This window comes from Diabrotica virgifera, chromosome 3 (genome assembly GCF_917563875.1).
Source record: "Diabrotica virgifera virgifera chromosome 3, PGI_DIABVI_V3a".
Lineage (NCBI taxonomy): Eukaryota > Metazoa > Arthropoda > Insecta > Coleoptera > Chrysomelidae > Diabrotica > Diabrotica virgifera.
Window position 1 is genome coordinate 267,928 of NC_065445.1, and position 15,708 is coordinate 283,635.

The 15,708-nt window shown below is 34.8% G+C and overlaps 1 protein-coding gene across 1 annotated transcript in view; it reads right to left on the reverse strand.

Moving 5' to 3' along the window:
* Window positions 1-15,708, reverse strand: part of LOC114324412 (uncharacterized) — a 30,060-nt gene that overhangs the window by 1,826 nt on the left and 12,526 nt on the right. Inside the window, exon 2 of the mRNA XM_028272250.2 lies at window positions 3,391-3,491. Coding sequence (XP_028128051.2) covers window positions 3,391-3,491 — 101 coding nt within the window. The remainder of the gene's footprint in view (window positions 1-3,390; window positions 3,492-15,708) is intronic.

Here is a 15,708-nt window from a genome sequence, read left to right on the forward strand (position 1 = left end):
GTTTGTGGATCACATTAACTATGTGACAGCAAAGGATTCAAAAGTACTGGTTTATATACTTCGCAGTTGTGCTGATCTTTCCCTTAATATAATAAAGGCTGTTTACTCATCATTGGTTATATCTATATTAGAATTCTCCTCTACTGTCTGGTCACCATTTTATAATGTTCATGTTGTTTGTCTCGAGAGAGTTCAAAATAAGTTTTTAAGATTTGCAGCATACAGATTGGGATATAATGTTACTGAACTAAACCACAACTATACCATCATCCGTAGTGATCTCAATTTGCACTCCTTAAAAGACCGTAGAATTATAAATGATCTAGCTTTTATTTATAAACTATTAAATAGTGAAATCAATTGTCCTGATTTATTAAAATTAAGAAACTTTAATATTCCAAACCATAATCTGAGAAATAATAACTTGTTCCATGTACCTCATCATTCAACAAACTATGGTCTTAACTCACCAATAGATAGAACTTTAAGTCGCCTGAATGATTTGGACATCGATTTATTCTCTTCTTCCAGTCGAGTATTTAAAAACCGACTAAAATCAATTTTTCCGGTCAGCACTTATGTTTAATATTTAATATTATATTTTCAGTGGATTTGTTAATTTTTACCATGGATAATGCTTTTGTATTATGTAATGTGTTAATTTTTTATTGTCTGTAGTTAGTTGATTAATGTCAGTTTATATTATATTATTATGTATTGTCACTGCATAACGTGGATTGTGTGTATGTTAAATTTAGTTTTATTGTAATGTACTTACTACAGTTTTATGCTGTCACACTTTCATTTAATTCATTTAATTTTATTTTTAGTTTTTTACTGTTTTACTGGACTTTACTAATACTACTTTTACTTCTACTTATTGTTTATATATGTATATATTTTTTTAATTGGGGAAACCCGTAAATAAATAAATAAATAAATAAAACACTTATCACCAAGCACTCTTCTCCTTAAAATTTCTTCACTGATGTTGTTACCTAATTATGTGAAGGTGTCCACACCTTTCAGTTCCAAATCGTCAATATTCATCATCATTATTGGCTCTACAACCCATGGTGGGTCTTGGCCTGTTCCAGAATCAGCTACCATTCCTTCCTATTCTTCGCCTTGGTTTTCCAATTTCGCTTCCACCTGGTCCTTAAATCGTGCTCTGGCCTGCCTCTTCACTCCATCCGGTCTCTGGTTATAAATGTGTTTCGACGGCTCCTCCTCATTCATTCTCTCTAAGTGGCCTAGCCACCGCAGCCTGTTTACATTGACAGATCTAGACCAATACTAGGCTCACTATAAAGATGGTAAAGCTCAAAATTGTAGCGGCTACCCCATAATCCGTTCTCATGCACACCTTTTTTAGATACGTCTGAGGATTTTACGTTCAATCGTTCTCCATCACTTTTTATTATTGTCCACGTTTCTGACGCGTAAGTGAGGACAGACTTGATTAGAGGTGTGTATATCAATATTTTTGTTCTTTTTGTGACTGTTTGATGTTAAAAGTTTCTTTAATCCCTAGTACATATATATGCTCTATTTGCTATATATATATATATATACAGGGTGGTCCTTAAGTAATTGTGTAAAAAGAAACAGTAGATTCTACGATTTAACCCAACTTACTTTAATAAAATGTTAATATTAAGAAAGATACAGGGTGGTAAATTTAAACTTTTTATTTATTATTGAATATTTCCTGACAGGTACGAGATAACAACATGAAATTTGGTATGTGAGGGTTTTTTGGGTCGAGAAAACTAAATTCTCTACCAAAAATTATGTATTGTCCAGAGGGCGCCACATACGCCTTTCAGCACTCATTTATTATGTTCAATTTTTTTTATCCCTCACTCTGTATAATTTTGACATTAAAATTTTTATTCTATTAGTTTTACTTAAAAAAGGTATACTTCTTTCATCTCCCTAAACTAGACCGTTTTCGAGGTAAACGCATTTTAAATCTGCGATACACCATCATTTTTAGCATAATATCATTGTAGTTACACCCGAAAAATAACTTAAAACCATAATAATTGTGCCAGTTCTCAAATGTATGTCATTGCATCGCAAATTCCATTTAAAGAAATTTGCGATACATTTTTGGATAATTTTATGGTTTTAAGTTATTTTTCGGGTGTAACTACAATGATATTATGCTAAAAATGATGGTGTATCGCAGATTTAAAATGCGTTTATCTCGAAAACGGTTGAGTTTAGGGAGATGAAAGAAGTATACCTTTTTTAAGTAAAACTAATAGGAGAATAAAATTTTAATGTCAAAATTATACAGTGTGGGATAAAAAAAATTGAACGTAATAAATGAGTGCTGAAAGGCGCCCTCTGGGCAATACATAATTTTTGGTAGGGAATTTAGTTTTCTCGACCCAAAAAAACCCCACATACCAAATTTCATGTTATTATCTCATACCTGTCAGGAAATATTCAATAATAAATAAAAAAAAGTTTAACTTTACCACCCTGTAACTTCTTAATATCAACATTTTATTAAAGTAAGTTGGGTTAAATCATAATATTTTAGAGTGTAGAATGTACTGTTTCTTTTTGTACAATTACTTAAGGACCACCCTGTATATATACGTATGTTAATTTCTGCAGTTACTGTATTACTTTGGTTGATTTATGAGCCTAGATTTATGAACTCTTTTACTCCTTCAAAAGTATATGTACTGACCGTTAGATCTTCAGGTTCTGATACTTGATTATTATTTATGACTTTATGACCTTCATATACTTAGTTTTATTAGTGTTAACTTGTAACCCGATTCTTTTTGATGCTGCTTCCAATGTCGTGAACGATTGAACCAGGTCCGTCTTTCTTCTTGCTATGATATCAATGTCATGTGCATCTGTATAAATAGTGTCATCCGCTAGTATTTGTACACTCCTATTAATAATGGTCCCTCCTGTAGTTATTCCAGATTATCTAATAGCTTTCTCTATGGCAATGTTGAATAGAAGGCACAATAGACTATCCCCTTTCGAAGTCTGGTTTTTGAAGTTCTTGAAAATCGTCAATTAGTATTCTTCTTACTTCTTTACTTTTGTGATTACCGTTAGCAATATCAATAAGGGTATAAAATACCTGCAACTAACTGCAGAATAAGTATTTTGTAAAATTAGTGTTTTTCTGTAAATGAGTAGGTATATTACATCATTGGTTTTTACAGAATATTTGATAACACAATACTGATCTCAACTGTAATGTAATGTAATGTTTATTTATGGACTTGCCATTTTTACAAAATTCTTTGTAAGTGATCAATATCAGTCAAGTCCTAGTTTGACTAAAAATAGGTACTAGTTGACTAGTTGATAAAATAATATAATATATTTAGTATGTACACTATAACTTACAGTCTTTGAACCGTTTTCCTGGAAATATTATTAAGAAGGTTTGAATAAGCTGCAGCAGCTGCATTATTTGTCCTATTCTCAGTGATCATCAGATTACATATCTGAAACAAAGGATAAATAATAATTATTAAAGGCCAGATGGGACTGGATGAAATACCTACAGAAATCTTAAGACTACTAACAGAGAACCACATTAATATACTAGCAGAACTAGTAGAAAATAAATACTATCTCAATAAAGGCATCTAAACTTCTCGGTTTTGTTACTAATAGGAATTGCAAGTTTCTCCATTACTTCAACAAGATTAGTGTATTGTTCCTTAGTTAGAACTATTTTAGAATACTGCTCAGTTGTTTGGCCACTCTACTTTCAGAATAATATTGATACGTTAGAAACAGTCCAGCATAAATTTTTGAGATATTGTGCTTACCATGTTCGCAGTACTATTAGAAATCATGATTATTCCCTTATCGAACAACAGTTATCTTTACCCCCACTCAAGAACCATCGTAATATGTCAGGTGCTATATTTACATATAAGATCATAGATGGCTTGATTGATTGACCTAACCTGTTAAATCAGATTAACTTTAATGTTCCAAACCAAGCTCTATGTTACCACAATGTTTTCAACATTCCTTTCCGCAGAACAAACTATGGTATTCACAACCCATAGGGCTTTTCATCGATTGTCATTTGTTTCGAGCTTCTGTCATGTGTCACATAATATTAATATATCTATGACATACGTCTTTGATTTCTATCATTGGTATATGCCAATAATGTATGACGTAGATATATTAATATTATTTGACACATGACAGAAGCTCAAAACAAATGACTGTGAATGAAAAGCCCTATACGCTCTGAGCTTCGCTGGTGTCGCTCCTAGCGGATTACTAATTCAACTTTTACCGGTAATTTTTAAATTTATTATTTAATTGTTATCGCTTAATATTTACAACGCTAAAAAGTAATTAAATTGTAATAGATTTTTTTAAGATTTTGCTAATCATTTTGACGTTATATTGATGAAATATTAATTTCTTACTTCGGATACTTTCCCAATTAGCGCTAAGATTAATAGATTAATTTATAATTATATACTACGGATCATTAAAAAAACGTAAATTCAGTATTTAAAACGTAAGTATATTTAAGGTAAAAATATATACCACAGCTTTGACCAACTAATATTTTTTATAATTAATGTTTTTAATTTTAAATTAATCACTTTGACATTTATGTCAAATTTCCAGTAAACGTTTACAGACTTGTCACTACTGGCTCTCGCCAATTTATAAATATCCCCTCTACGTAGCTCACAGAGTATTGGAGAGATACATGGGGCTATTAAATCAGTTCGATTGTGATATATTCAAAATAACTTTAACTCGGTTAAAAAGATCTCTTGCTTTGTGATATTATGTATATTGGTACAGTTGATTTTTGTTGTATTTTGTATGTTTCAGTAGGTATGTAGTGAACTTTTTGAATGTAAGTTTTGTTAGTGATTTTATACTATAGGTAATCATTAGGGAGCGGATTTTATGCTAAATGCATATTGCATGCATATTTCGCATATTTGAGAACTTTACTTAATTTTGCATATTTTTAAAAAAACATGCATATTTTGTGCCTATCTAAAAACATTTAAGTTAAAAAAAAAATAATTTTTTTAATTCGACACACAATATTTCCTCTCACAGGCTGTCGTATCTATTAATTCGAGAACTACCTGAAGAGAGACGGCTCATTTCTTAGAAAATACCTGATCTTTACACAAAGTACTTATAGTGCTTATAGTACGCCGTTATAAAATGGTTGTAGGATGTTAAAATGATGAAGGATGGTTTACCGGGAAATCCGAATTTTATTTACTTTTATTATATTTAGTACAATTTGTATCCCAATTTAGTAGGTACCTATAATTCTGGGATTCTTTTAAATCCCCTATTGTTAAGGGAATTTACACATTTAACCATAGCTTTACGATTTTATAACGGAAATTGAAATATTCATGCTTTAGGTCAGATCCCGTCTTTAAACGGCTTTAAAACTTTGGAGGACATTATATGCGAAATTTTTAATGGAAATTTTGAAATTGATTTGTGCAGAATTTTCGGCTTTAACAAGTTATTTTAAATACGCCCCAATTACTTCTGTTGATGTTAAAAGGAGTTTTTCAAGTTATAAAAATATTTTATCTGATCAAAGAAAATGTTTCCTAGTAAAAAATTTGGAAAAACCCATTGTAGTGAATTACAATCGAAGATATATATATATATATATATATATATATGAAAATTACTAAGTTCTCGGGAAGAACCGCGTTGAGAATTTATAACTCGACGTTTCGGCACCCTTTTTGGAGCCATTATCAAGAGGGGTATGGTTCCGTTCGAGTTCGGGGTCTCAATCTGCCTACTCCCCTCACTCGTGACGTACCAGTAGTGTCTTGTTCTCTAGGAGAACGGTCAAGCGGCACTGAGGTCTCAATCTGCCTACTCCTCAGTGTCGAGTGACGACCTGTCTTCGCCTGTGTAGCTCCTTTTATACTCTCAGTGCGCGCGGGAACTGTATGCGCGGGAGAGGCCTGAGTGGGATCGACTGACGTGGGGATTCGCCGAAGCAGCGGTCGCCATGTTGTCGGCAGTCTTTTGGCGTCATCGCGTGTGTTTAGGCTGTGAGGGCGTTTTTCAATTTCGATGGCTTCACGGATGATTCTCGATTTTAAGGAGCGGACAGGGGCGATGGTTTTTGCTTTCTCGAAATCTATTTGGTGACCTGTCTGAATATGATGTTGGGCAAGGGCTGAAGTAGTGTCGGAATGTTTTACAGATATGGAATGTTCGTAGATACGGTTTTGGATTCGTCGGTTTGTCTGTCCTATGTATGTCCGTGGGCAACTGGAACAAGGTATCTCGTAGATACCATGGTCTTCATTGGGGATTTGGTCTTTTACGGATCTGACAAGATTGCACAACTTGGAGTGAGTAGTGAAGACGGTTTTGATATTTAGAGGGGTAAGAATTCTACTAATCTTGTCAGTGACACCTTTGATAAAAGGTAGAAAGATTTTGGGTTGCCGCCCGATCAACCCAAAATCTTTCTACCTTTTATCAAAGGTGTCACTGACAAGATTAGTAGAATTCTTACCCCTCTAAATATCAAAACCGTCTTCACTACTCACTCCAAGTTGTGCAATCTTGTCAGATCCGTAAAAGACCAAATCCCCAATGAAGACCATGGTATCTACGAGATACCTTGTTCCAGTTGCCCACGGACATACATAGGACAGACAAACCGACGAATCCAAAACCGTATCTACGAACATTCCATATCTGTAAAACATTCCGACACTACTTCAGCCCTTGCCCAACATCATATTCAGACAGGTCACCAAATAGATTTCGAGAAAGCAAAAACCATCGCCCCTGTCCGCTCCTTAAAATCGAGAATCATCCGTGAAGCCATCGAAATTGAAAAACGCCCTCACAGCCTAAACACACGCGATGACGCCAAAAGACTGCCGACAACATGGCGACCGCTGCTTCGGCGAATCCCCACGTCAGTCGATCCCACTCAGGCCTCTCCCGCGCATACAGTTCCCGCGCGCACTGAGAGTATAAAAGGAGCTACACAGGCGAAGACAGGTCGTCACTCGACACTGAGGAGTAGGCAGATTGAGACCTCAGTGCCGCTTGACCGTTCTCCTAGAGAACAAGACACTACTGGTACGTCACGAGTGAGGGGAGTAGGCAGATTGAGACCCCGAACTCGAACGGAACCATACCCCTCTTGATAATGGCTCCAAAAAGGGTGCCGAAACGTCGAGTTATAAATTCTCAACGCGGTTCTTCCCGAGAACTTAGTAATTTTCATTTACCTGACCGCGGAAATCTTTCCGAACATATATATATATATATATATATATATATATATATATATATATATATATATATATATATATATATATATATATATATATATATGTCTTCATATCAAGGCGAGATCCGTTTGTATCATAAGCTATACAAGATGAGATCCGTTTTGCAAGGCGAGATCCGATTTTGGATCTCACCTTGTATTCACGTGTATATAGTGACATCTCGATGTAACAATGGTTAGAGTACAAGGAAATCGATTTTTGTCTGGACCTCATTTTGCACCCCTTTTGGTGAATTTTATATTGCAGTGGTTCCACTAAATCCGCTGTAGAGGGCAGCGCGCGCGATCCGTTGTGTATATGGTAAATATATATTTTGCAGACAATCCGAGATCCGGTAAATTTGGAAACATCGCAAATGAATTTCACGGTCAGCTCTCTCACTCGGCTTATGTCTAGCTTGAATAAGAATGTTTACATTATTTAAGGGCTCTGTCCAGAAAGGCGATTGTCAAATATCTCGAGAACTAGACGGCATATCGAAAAAACTTTGGAATGCTTTTTGAATGGTTTTTCAAAATCTATATACTTATGCAATAGCAGGGTTCTTATTCTGCCTGCGAAAGCGGTGGGTGTAGCAACTTTGAATTTTCAACTGAAACACTTTATTTTTAATTAAATAGTTGAAATTTAGAATTAAAAATACACAACTTTTGTTTGAATCGATAATAGCTTCTTTAATCCAGTCGAAAGAGCTTCAAAATCGTCGTTTTGATGACATTTTTAGGGTTTAGGGGTACCTCAGGTAGTTAGCTTAAAACGTAAGAAATAAATTTGAATAGTTAATGTTTATTGATAAACAAAGCTCCAATTCTATTTTACTTCAACTCATTTTAAGGCTATTTCAATAAACTAATCGGTTCTTTTTTCAGTTTTTTGGTAAAATATTGTAACTTATAGACGAAAATTCTTAAAATCGGCTATTTTTCATTTAAATTGTCAATAAATAGTTAAATTGAGAAAAGATTGGTCAGATTTACATAAATTTTGTTATTCCGTCCATAGAGAAACTAAAACAATTGTTACGTAGTTACACTGAGTGTCATAAAAACCGTGTATTTTTACTCATTTCTTTGAGCTATTTCACGTAATATCGAGATATAAGTTGTATTTTTTACATAAGTTATATTAACGTTAAACTGACTTAATTTATAGTTTTATAAGCAACAATTAAGTATAGCGAAATTTATAAAACCTTGTTTAAATTGTTTTACATGCTCTATAATGCGGTTATCTTAAATTTTGTTTTGAATGTTTTTCTTCTTACTGGTAGACAAAAAATGGCAAAATGTGCATTTTTGACATCAAATTGTTGATAACCAACATAGTTACTACTCAAAATATTAAAAAAACTAACCGTCGGTATAACAGGTTGCCTGGAAACCAGATGCAGAACAGTACCATAAATGTTTTAGACTTTTTAGCACTTTCTTTAAGTGAAATTTAAAATCATTTACCACCCATGTACACTCATTACGGAATCTGTTACAAGAATTTCAGCGATTTCAGCCATTTTTTCAAAATTTATTTGGATTTTCTCTAGTAATCCTTCCAAAAGACAATACATAAATGGTGAATACCTTTTACACCAACTTCAAGGAGGGTAATTTATACAGGTACATACCTGGAATTATTATATGGACCGTTCACTCTTGTTAGAGTATAGTTCGCTCAAATATGAGCTCTTTTAATCCATTTCACGCGGTAAATTAGTCCGCTTTTCCTTTAGGTCTTAGTTCATAGGTTGTGATGTTTTTTTCTCGCTCAAATATGAGCTCTTTTAATCCATTTCACGCGGTAAATTAGTCCGCTTTTCCTTTAGGTCTTAGTTCATAGGTTGTGATGTTTTTTTGCCCTCTCTACTATCTTCTTCCACTCTCTCCGGTCCTGAATCTTTTCTCTCCAGTTTGCAATTTCCATCTTTGATATATCGTCTAGCAGTTGATCTTCCCATCTAATTTTTGGTCTTCCTCTTGGTCTATTTTTTACTGGTTTCCAGTTCATTATCTTCCTGATCAGTTCTTTTACCCCTCTTCTTTGTGTGTGCCCAAACCATCTGAGGCTTTGTGCTTTAATGAATTTTACTATATCTTCTCCTTTATTTATATTTATTATTTCATGGTTCATCAGCTTTCAATATTCCCCTGTTTCTGTCTTTACTGGGCCATGTATCCTTATAATTTTTCTCTCAATTATTTTTAACTTTTCTTCGTCTTTTTTCGTAAGGCACATTACTTCTGCTCCATAGGCTATCACTGATCTGATTGCTGCTGTGTATATTTTTGATTTTGTTTTTTTTGCTCAGGTTTTGTCCTTGAGTAGTTGGTGATATTTCCAATATACTCTATTACCTGCTTTAATTCTGTCGTTTATCTCTATACTCCTTCCGTTTTTGCCGTCCACCATCACCCCCAGGTATTTGAAGCAATCTACTCTCTGGAATGTATTTTCACCTATCTTTATTTCTGCTATTCTGTTTACATTGTCTCGTGTGCTTATAAGATATTTTGTTTTATTCTGATTGATTATTAGTCCTCTCGTCTTTGCTTCTCTTACCAGGGTTAAAAGTGCCTCTTCTAGTCTTTTTTTATCTCGTGCTACCAGTCCCAGTTCATCTGCATATCCTATGATCTGTGTTGAGCTTTGAATAATTGTCTTTTTCAGCCCTGTGTCCCTAATTACTCCTTCTAGAGCGATATTAAATAGTGTCGTTTGTCGTTAACAGACTGTCTCCTTGTCTTACTTCAAGTTCTATTTTGATGTCATTTGTATCGCCCTCATTTGTTTTAACTTTTGCTGTATTGCATCTATTGTTGATCTTCCTTTGATCTATTGTTCTAAAACCCTGTTGATATGGTCCTATAATTTTTTCTGTGTATTGATTTAGTCGGTTTCTTATAATTGTGGTCAATATCTTATACGTTGTATTTAGTAGCATAATTGGTCTGTAGTTGCAGCACTTAGTTGGATCTCCTTTCTTAAAGATTGGTGCGATGTGTCCGTTTTTCCATTCTATGGGCATGCTTTCGTCCTTCCAAATTGTAACCATTAACTTGTGCATTCGCTTCGTGAGCTCCTCTCCGCCGTTGATGATCAGTTCGTTGTTGATTTCATCTGGCCCTGGCGTTTTGTTTACTTTTAGTTGTTTTAATACCTCCATGAATTCCTAATAAGTAGGTGCAACTTCCTCTTCATCTCTGTTATCTCTTATATCCTCATCCTCTGAATATGCCTTATTGTCGTTTTTGTATAGGTCCGTAAAATGTTTTTCCCAATCTTTTTTGTTTATTTTTGTGACAGATTTTTTGGTACTGTGTTGTTGTTTTATCTATTCGAACAATTTCTTGTTGTCTTTATTATTCGTTTCTAATTCTTGCATTTGTTCAGAGATCCATGTGTTCTTCTTTCTTCTATAGAGTTTCAATGCTTCTTGTTTTTCTTTTCTATATTGATCCAGTTGTTCCTGTTCGGCACTTTGTAGCCATTTGTTTCTTGCGAGGTGCTTCGGTTGACTTTTTTGGTGATATTCCTCATCAAACCATTCTTTCGATTCTTTGTTTTTTGGAATCCTATTATTTGTTCTGCTGTCTCTATTATGCTGTTCTTTATGTTTTTCCATTCTCCTTCTATTTCTTTGTGCTCGTACTGACCCAATTTCTGTTCCAGTTGTTCTGTATATTGTTGCTTTGTTTCTTGCGTTTTCAGATTGGCTATATTCCATTTCCTCCTTTTTCCTTTCTTATGATTATTTGCTTTGATTATTTTCATCTTAAGTTTTGCTATCAACAATATGTGGTCAGTGCCTCCATTTGCCCCTCTATATGACCTTACGTCTTGTACTATTTGTGTCCACTTTTTCGAAATTAGAGTATGATTTATTTGGTTTCCATCCATTCTTCCTGGTATCATCCATGTTATTTTGTTTTCTTTTTTATGTTTATGCCCAGTACTAACTATATGTGTATTTGTTGCTGCTGCTAGGTTGCAGATTTCTCCTCCATTATCATTCGTAGTTTCATGAATGGTTTCTTTGCCAGCTACATTACGATTATAGTCCTCCTTTCCGATCTTTGCATTGAAATCACCCAATATTATTAATATGTCATTCCTCGGAATATTTTCACAGGTTTCTTCCAGGATGTCTTAGAATTCTGTTTTATCTTCTTGGTTTGCTTCTTCGGTGGGTGCATAGCAATTGACTATCGAGATGTGGGCTTGTTTATTTTCTTATGTAAGATATCCTTTCATTAACTGCTTTGAATTGTATCAGTTTTTCCCTCATTTTTTTGTTCACCATAAATGCCGTACCATTCGTTCCCTGTTTGTTTTCTCCCGAATAATACATGCTAAAGTTTTTCTTCTCAATTTTTCCTTCTTTCTTCCATCGTATTTCCTGTACGGCTAGGATTTCTAGTTGGTATTTTTTCATTTCAAGAGCTATTTCTTGCATCTTACCTGATGCCAGCATGATTCTAATATCCAAGAGCCCATTCTAATGGGTTTTGTTCTTTTCTTCTTATTGAGATTCTTTCTTTATTTTGTGTGCGTTATTTTGTTTTCGTTAACCGTTTGCATTTCCGAGTCTTTTTTTGCCATGTCAATATCATATTTCAGCCGCTGTTCTTCGTTTATTAGTTTTTTGAATTTTCTATCAGCTGTTCTCTCTCTTCGTCCCATATCTAGATTTTGCCATTCACTATTAATTTCTTGTAGCCGATTTTCGTTTGCTTACCTTTGCTTCTTTCGTCCTTTGCTATTTTAGTTATTTCCTTTTGTATTTCTTTTTCTTTCGATGTCCAATCGTTGTTTATGGTAGGGGAGCAAAGTATGCTAAATGTGCAGTCACTCGAGCGCTTTGGGGACCTATTGGGTTGTGATTATTAGGTCCTAAAACCAAAAAAAGTTAAGTAAAATTTTCCATTTTAGCGGGCGCTTGCCATTTTTTAATTTAATTTTCCATTTCCATTAATCGTTTTTTTTTAATATAGCGCCATCTATCCATAATTCGAAAAAATAGTTCGAATAAAAGTTGCTTATTTTTATGCAGAGAATTCAAATCTGCAATAAAAAATGGGGGCTCCCATTTAAGATTTTAAAGTAACCCCCCACCCCACCTCCGTGGGGGTCGCGTTTGGTACCATTCGATATATTTTTCAAAAATATTAAATAAGTGTATTTTGCAGTTTTTCGATCTGATGTTTATTTTGCTAAATATCGCGGGATTTGTATTTAAAATTTACCCCCCACCCCTCTCTGCGAGGGGTCGTGTTTGGTATCTATCGATAGATTTTTGAAAAATATTGAACGTGTAGTTTTTAGTTTTTCGATCTGACGTTTATTTCGCGAAATATTCGCCTTTTTCTTGTGAAACTTTGTGACTCACCAATTCCCTTACGCCCTGCTCAAATCGTCAGATTTTTTAAATATATACTGTTTTGCATGTACTTAACTTACCTTATCTTAATCTGACAATTTCCCTGTGTTAAGAGCCAATATATGGCAGAGGTACATCTGCAGGGTACCACGTTTCTCCCCATATGATAATCTGACGCGCTCGAGTAACTGCAAAAATTCCCGCTTGGGCTCCCCTACCATTATATAGATACGATCTTTATGCTGTTTTAGTTTACGTTTCTTGTTTAGGATTTCCATTTTATCCGTGAGGGCTTCTATTTCTATTGCGCATACTGTTTCTCCTATTTTTTTTTTCACTTCTTAGTTTTATTTGTATTTGCAACTCTTGGGCTCTGAAATTTTCCATTTCTTCTTTTAATTTCTTATAATCATTTGTTTCTACTTTCAACCCAGTTACGATCAAGCTTTTCTTTTTGCTAAATTTCTCCAGTTGCTCCATTCATTCATGTAGCTTTTTTACTTCTTTTTTTAGTTTTTGTTTCTCTGCTTTTACACCCATTAACTCTTTATTGGTTTGTTGTTATTCTTTCCTTATTTGTTTTATTTCCTGAAGCATTTCATCGTTTTTATTCATTAGCTCTTTCATTATTGTAATCATAACATTTTCCATGTCTTCCTTGTTTTCGTTGCCTGCTTTGCTTGGTGACCGTTTTTTAATTTTACTTCTGTTAAAACAATCATCCAAGTTTTCTCTTTTGCGTTTCGTTTCATCATCGGTTTCACTTCCTGTGACATTTTTTCCATTTTTTCCATTTTCTATGAGTGCAGCGCTAAATACCTGGAATACCGATATTAGATTATCAACAATACTTAAAAAATGAAAGTTACCAATTCACCGGTAGTTAATGCGTTATTTAAAAATTACCTGCGCACCAGAGTTGCCAGTTGGTCTGTAATTAGGATGGGGATTAAAATAGATACGAATTCACCGGGACCCGGAAATATGCACACCCTGATATTCTAGTTACGTAAGCTCGTCCGATTGGCGCATGACATTAACAACAGAGTAAAGCATAGTCCCGTCTATGCGTTCGTAATACGAACGCGAATGAAATTTGAGAATAATACAAATGAATGAATTATGACTAAAAGAAACTAAGTGATTTTTATAGTTTAGATAATTAGAAAATTATTAAACTATTTACTTTTATTTAAATTGATTTTCAGTTATTTGTAAAGTTCCCAGTTTCTTGATTATATTGGTATCCGGAAAATAAAAATATTCATATAATCAAGCAAGCAAGCAAGCATAGTGATTTAACCCAGCCTGAGAGACTTGCTCACCCCTAGAGAATGACATTCGGGTGATACAATTCATTGGGGCGAGGAGGATTAACTCCCGTAAGCAGGAATCACTCCACCCCGCTTCAATGCTCCAGACCATCCACTTACCCCCCTATAGCACTCTGATGCGCTATAGAGGCTCTCAATCAGCAAAGTGCTTATCATATGGGAGTCTTGGGTACACGGACTCCCATATGAAATCCTACCCCGATCAATGCAGGCCAGCGTGAGGCGCTCTATTCCCGCTATCTCTAGTGACTTATCTTCGATCTGTTTTGCTTGCTCGGGCGCCGAGTCCCCGCTCTGGGCTCTGTCCAGTTCGGCGACTCGGCGCTCGAGGATGTGGGCCCCTCATGCCCTTTTTTGGGTTTTGTTACTAATATTTTTTTTTGTGGCTTTCGCCTATTGTTAATATTTTATTGATTTTTTTAGTGGCTGAAGCCGATTTGAAGTTTTTTGTATATTTTTTTGAGGGATGTCTGAAAATTATAAAAATCAACATTAATAAATATAATGAGATGCCAAAGGTGAGCAAGTTGTCTTCTTTTGATAGAGCTACGATTATCTAGCCTTTATTATATATTTACTAATATTTGTTGTTTGGGTCTCCTATGTTTCCATCTATGGTACACATCATACCTTAATATCTCTTGCAAGATCCGGTTTGGGTGGTCTTCTAGCTCAGCAAATTTTGTTCTGGCTTTTTCCTCCATAATATCCAGTACTCTTATTTGTTTTAGGTCTCTAAATAAGAACCGTTCGGCGACGTATCTGGGCACGTTTGCAGCTTCTCTGAGGCAGTTGTTGTGTGCCGCTTGTATCTTCTTTTTGTTACTTTGACTTATGTGACCCCATGCAAGAGATGCGTATGTAATTATTGGCAGTATAATGCTATTTATCAGTCTTAATTTTGTTTTCATAGCTAATTTGCTTCTTCTTCCTGTGAGTCCTCTTATTGCTGATCTGGCCGCTGCTGTTTTCTGGACTGTTGCGTTGACGTGTGATGTGAATGTAAGACCTTGGTCCATTGTGACTCCTAAATATTTAACTTCGTTTTGCCATTCGATGGGTCTGTCTTGCAATGTTAGCTGTTCTTCTGGGTTATCTCTTCTCTTTTTGAAGATAACCGCTTGGGTCTTATCTGGATTTATTGCTATTTTCCATTGGATACTCCATTCTTCTATTGTATCCAATGCCGTCTGTAGATTTCTTACAGCTATATCTAGGTTCATGTGTTTTGCAGCAATTGCAGTGTCGTCTGCATAAAGGCTGATCAATGTTCCGGGTGTTCTTGGAACATCTGCTGTATATATGGTATACAGAAGGGGTGATAAAACTGCCCCCTGTGGTACTCCAGCTTCCGGCATTCCGTGTTCTGATAGAACTGGTCCTATCCGGACCCTGAACTTCCGGTCTATAAAGTAAAGCATAGTCCCGTCTATGCGTTCGTAATACGAACGCGAATGAAATTTGAGAATAATACAAATGAATGAATTATGACTAAAAGAAACTAAGTGATTTTTATAGTTTAGATAATTAGAAAATTATTAAACTATTTACTTTTATTTAAATTGATTTTCAGTTATTTGTAAAGTTCCCAGTTTCTTGATTATATTGGTATCCGGAAAATAAAAATATTCATATAATCGATATCTACTAAAATTATTAT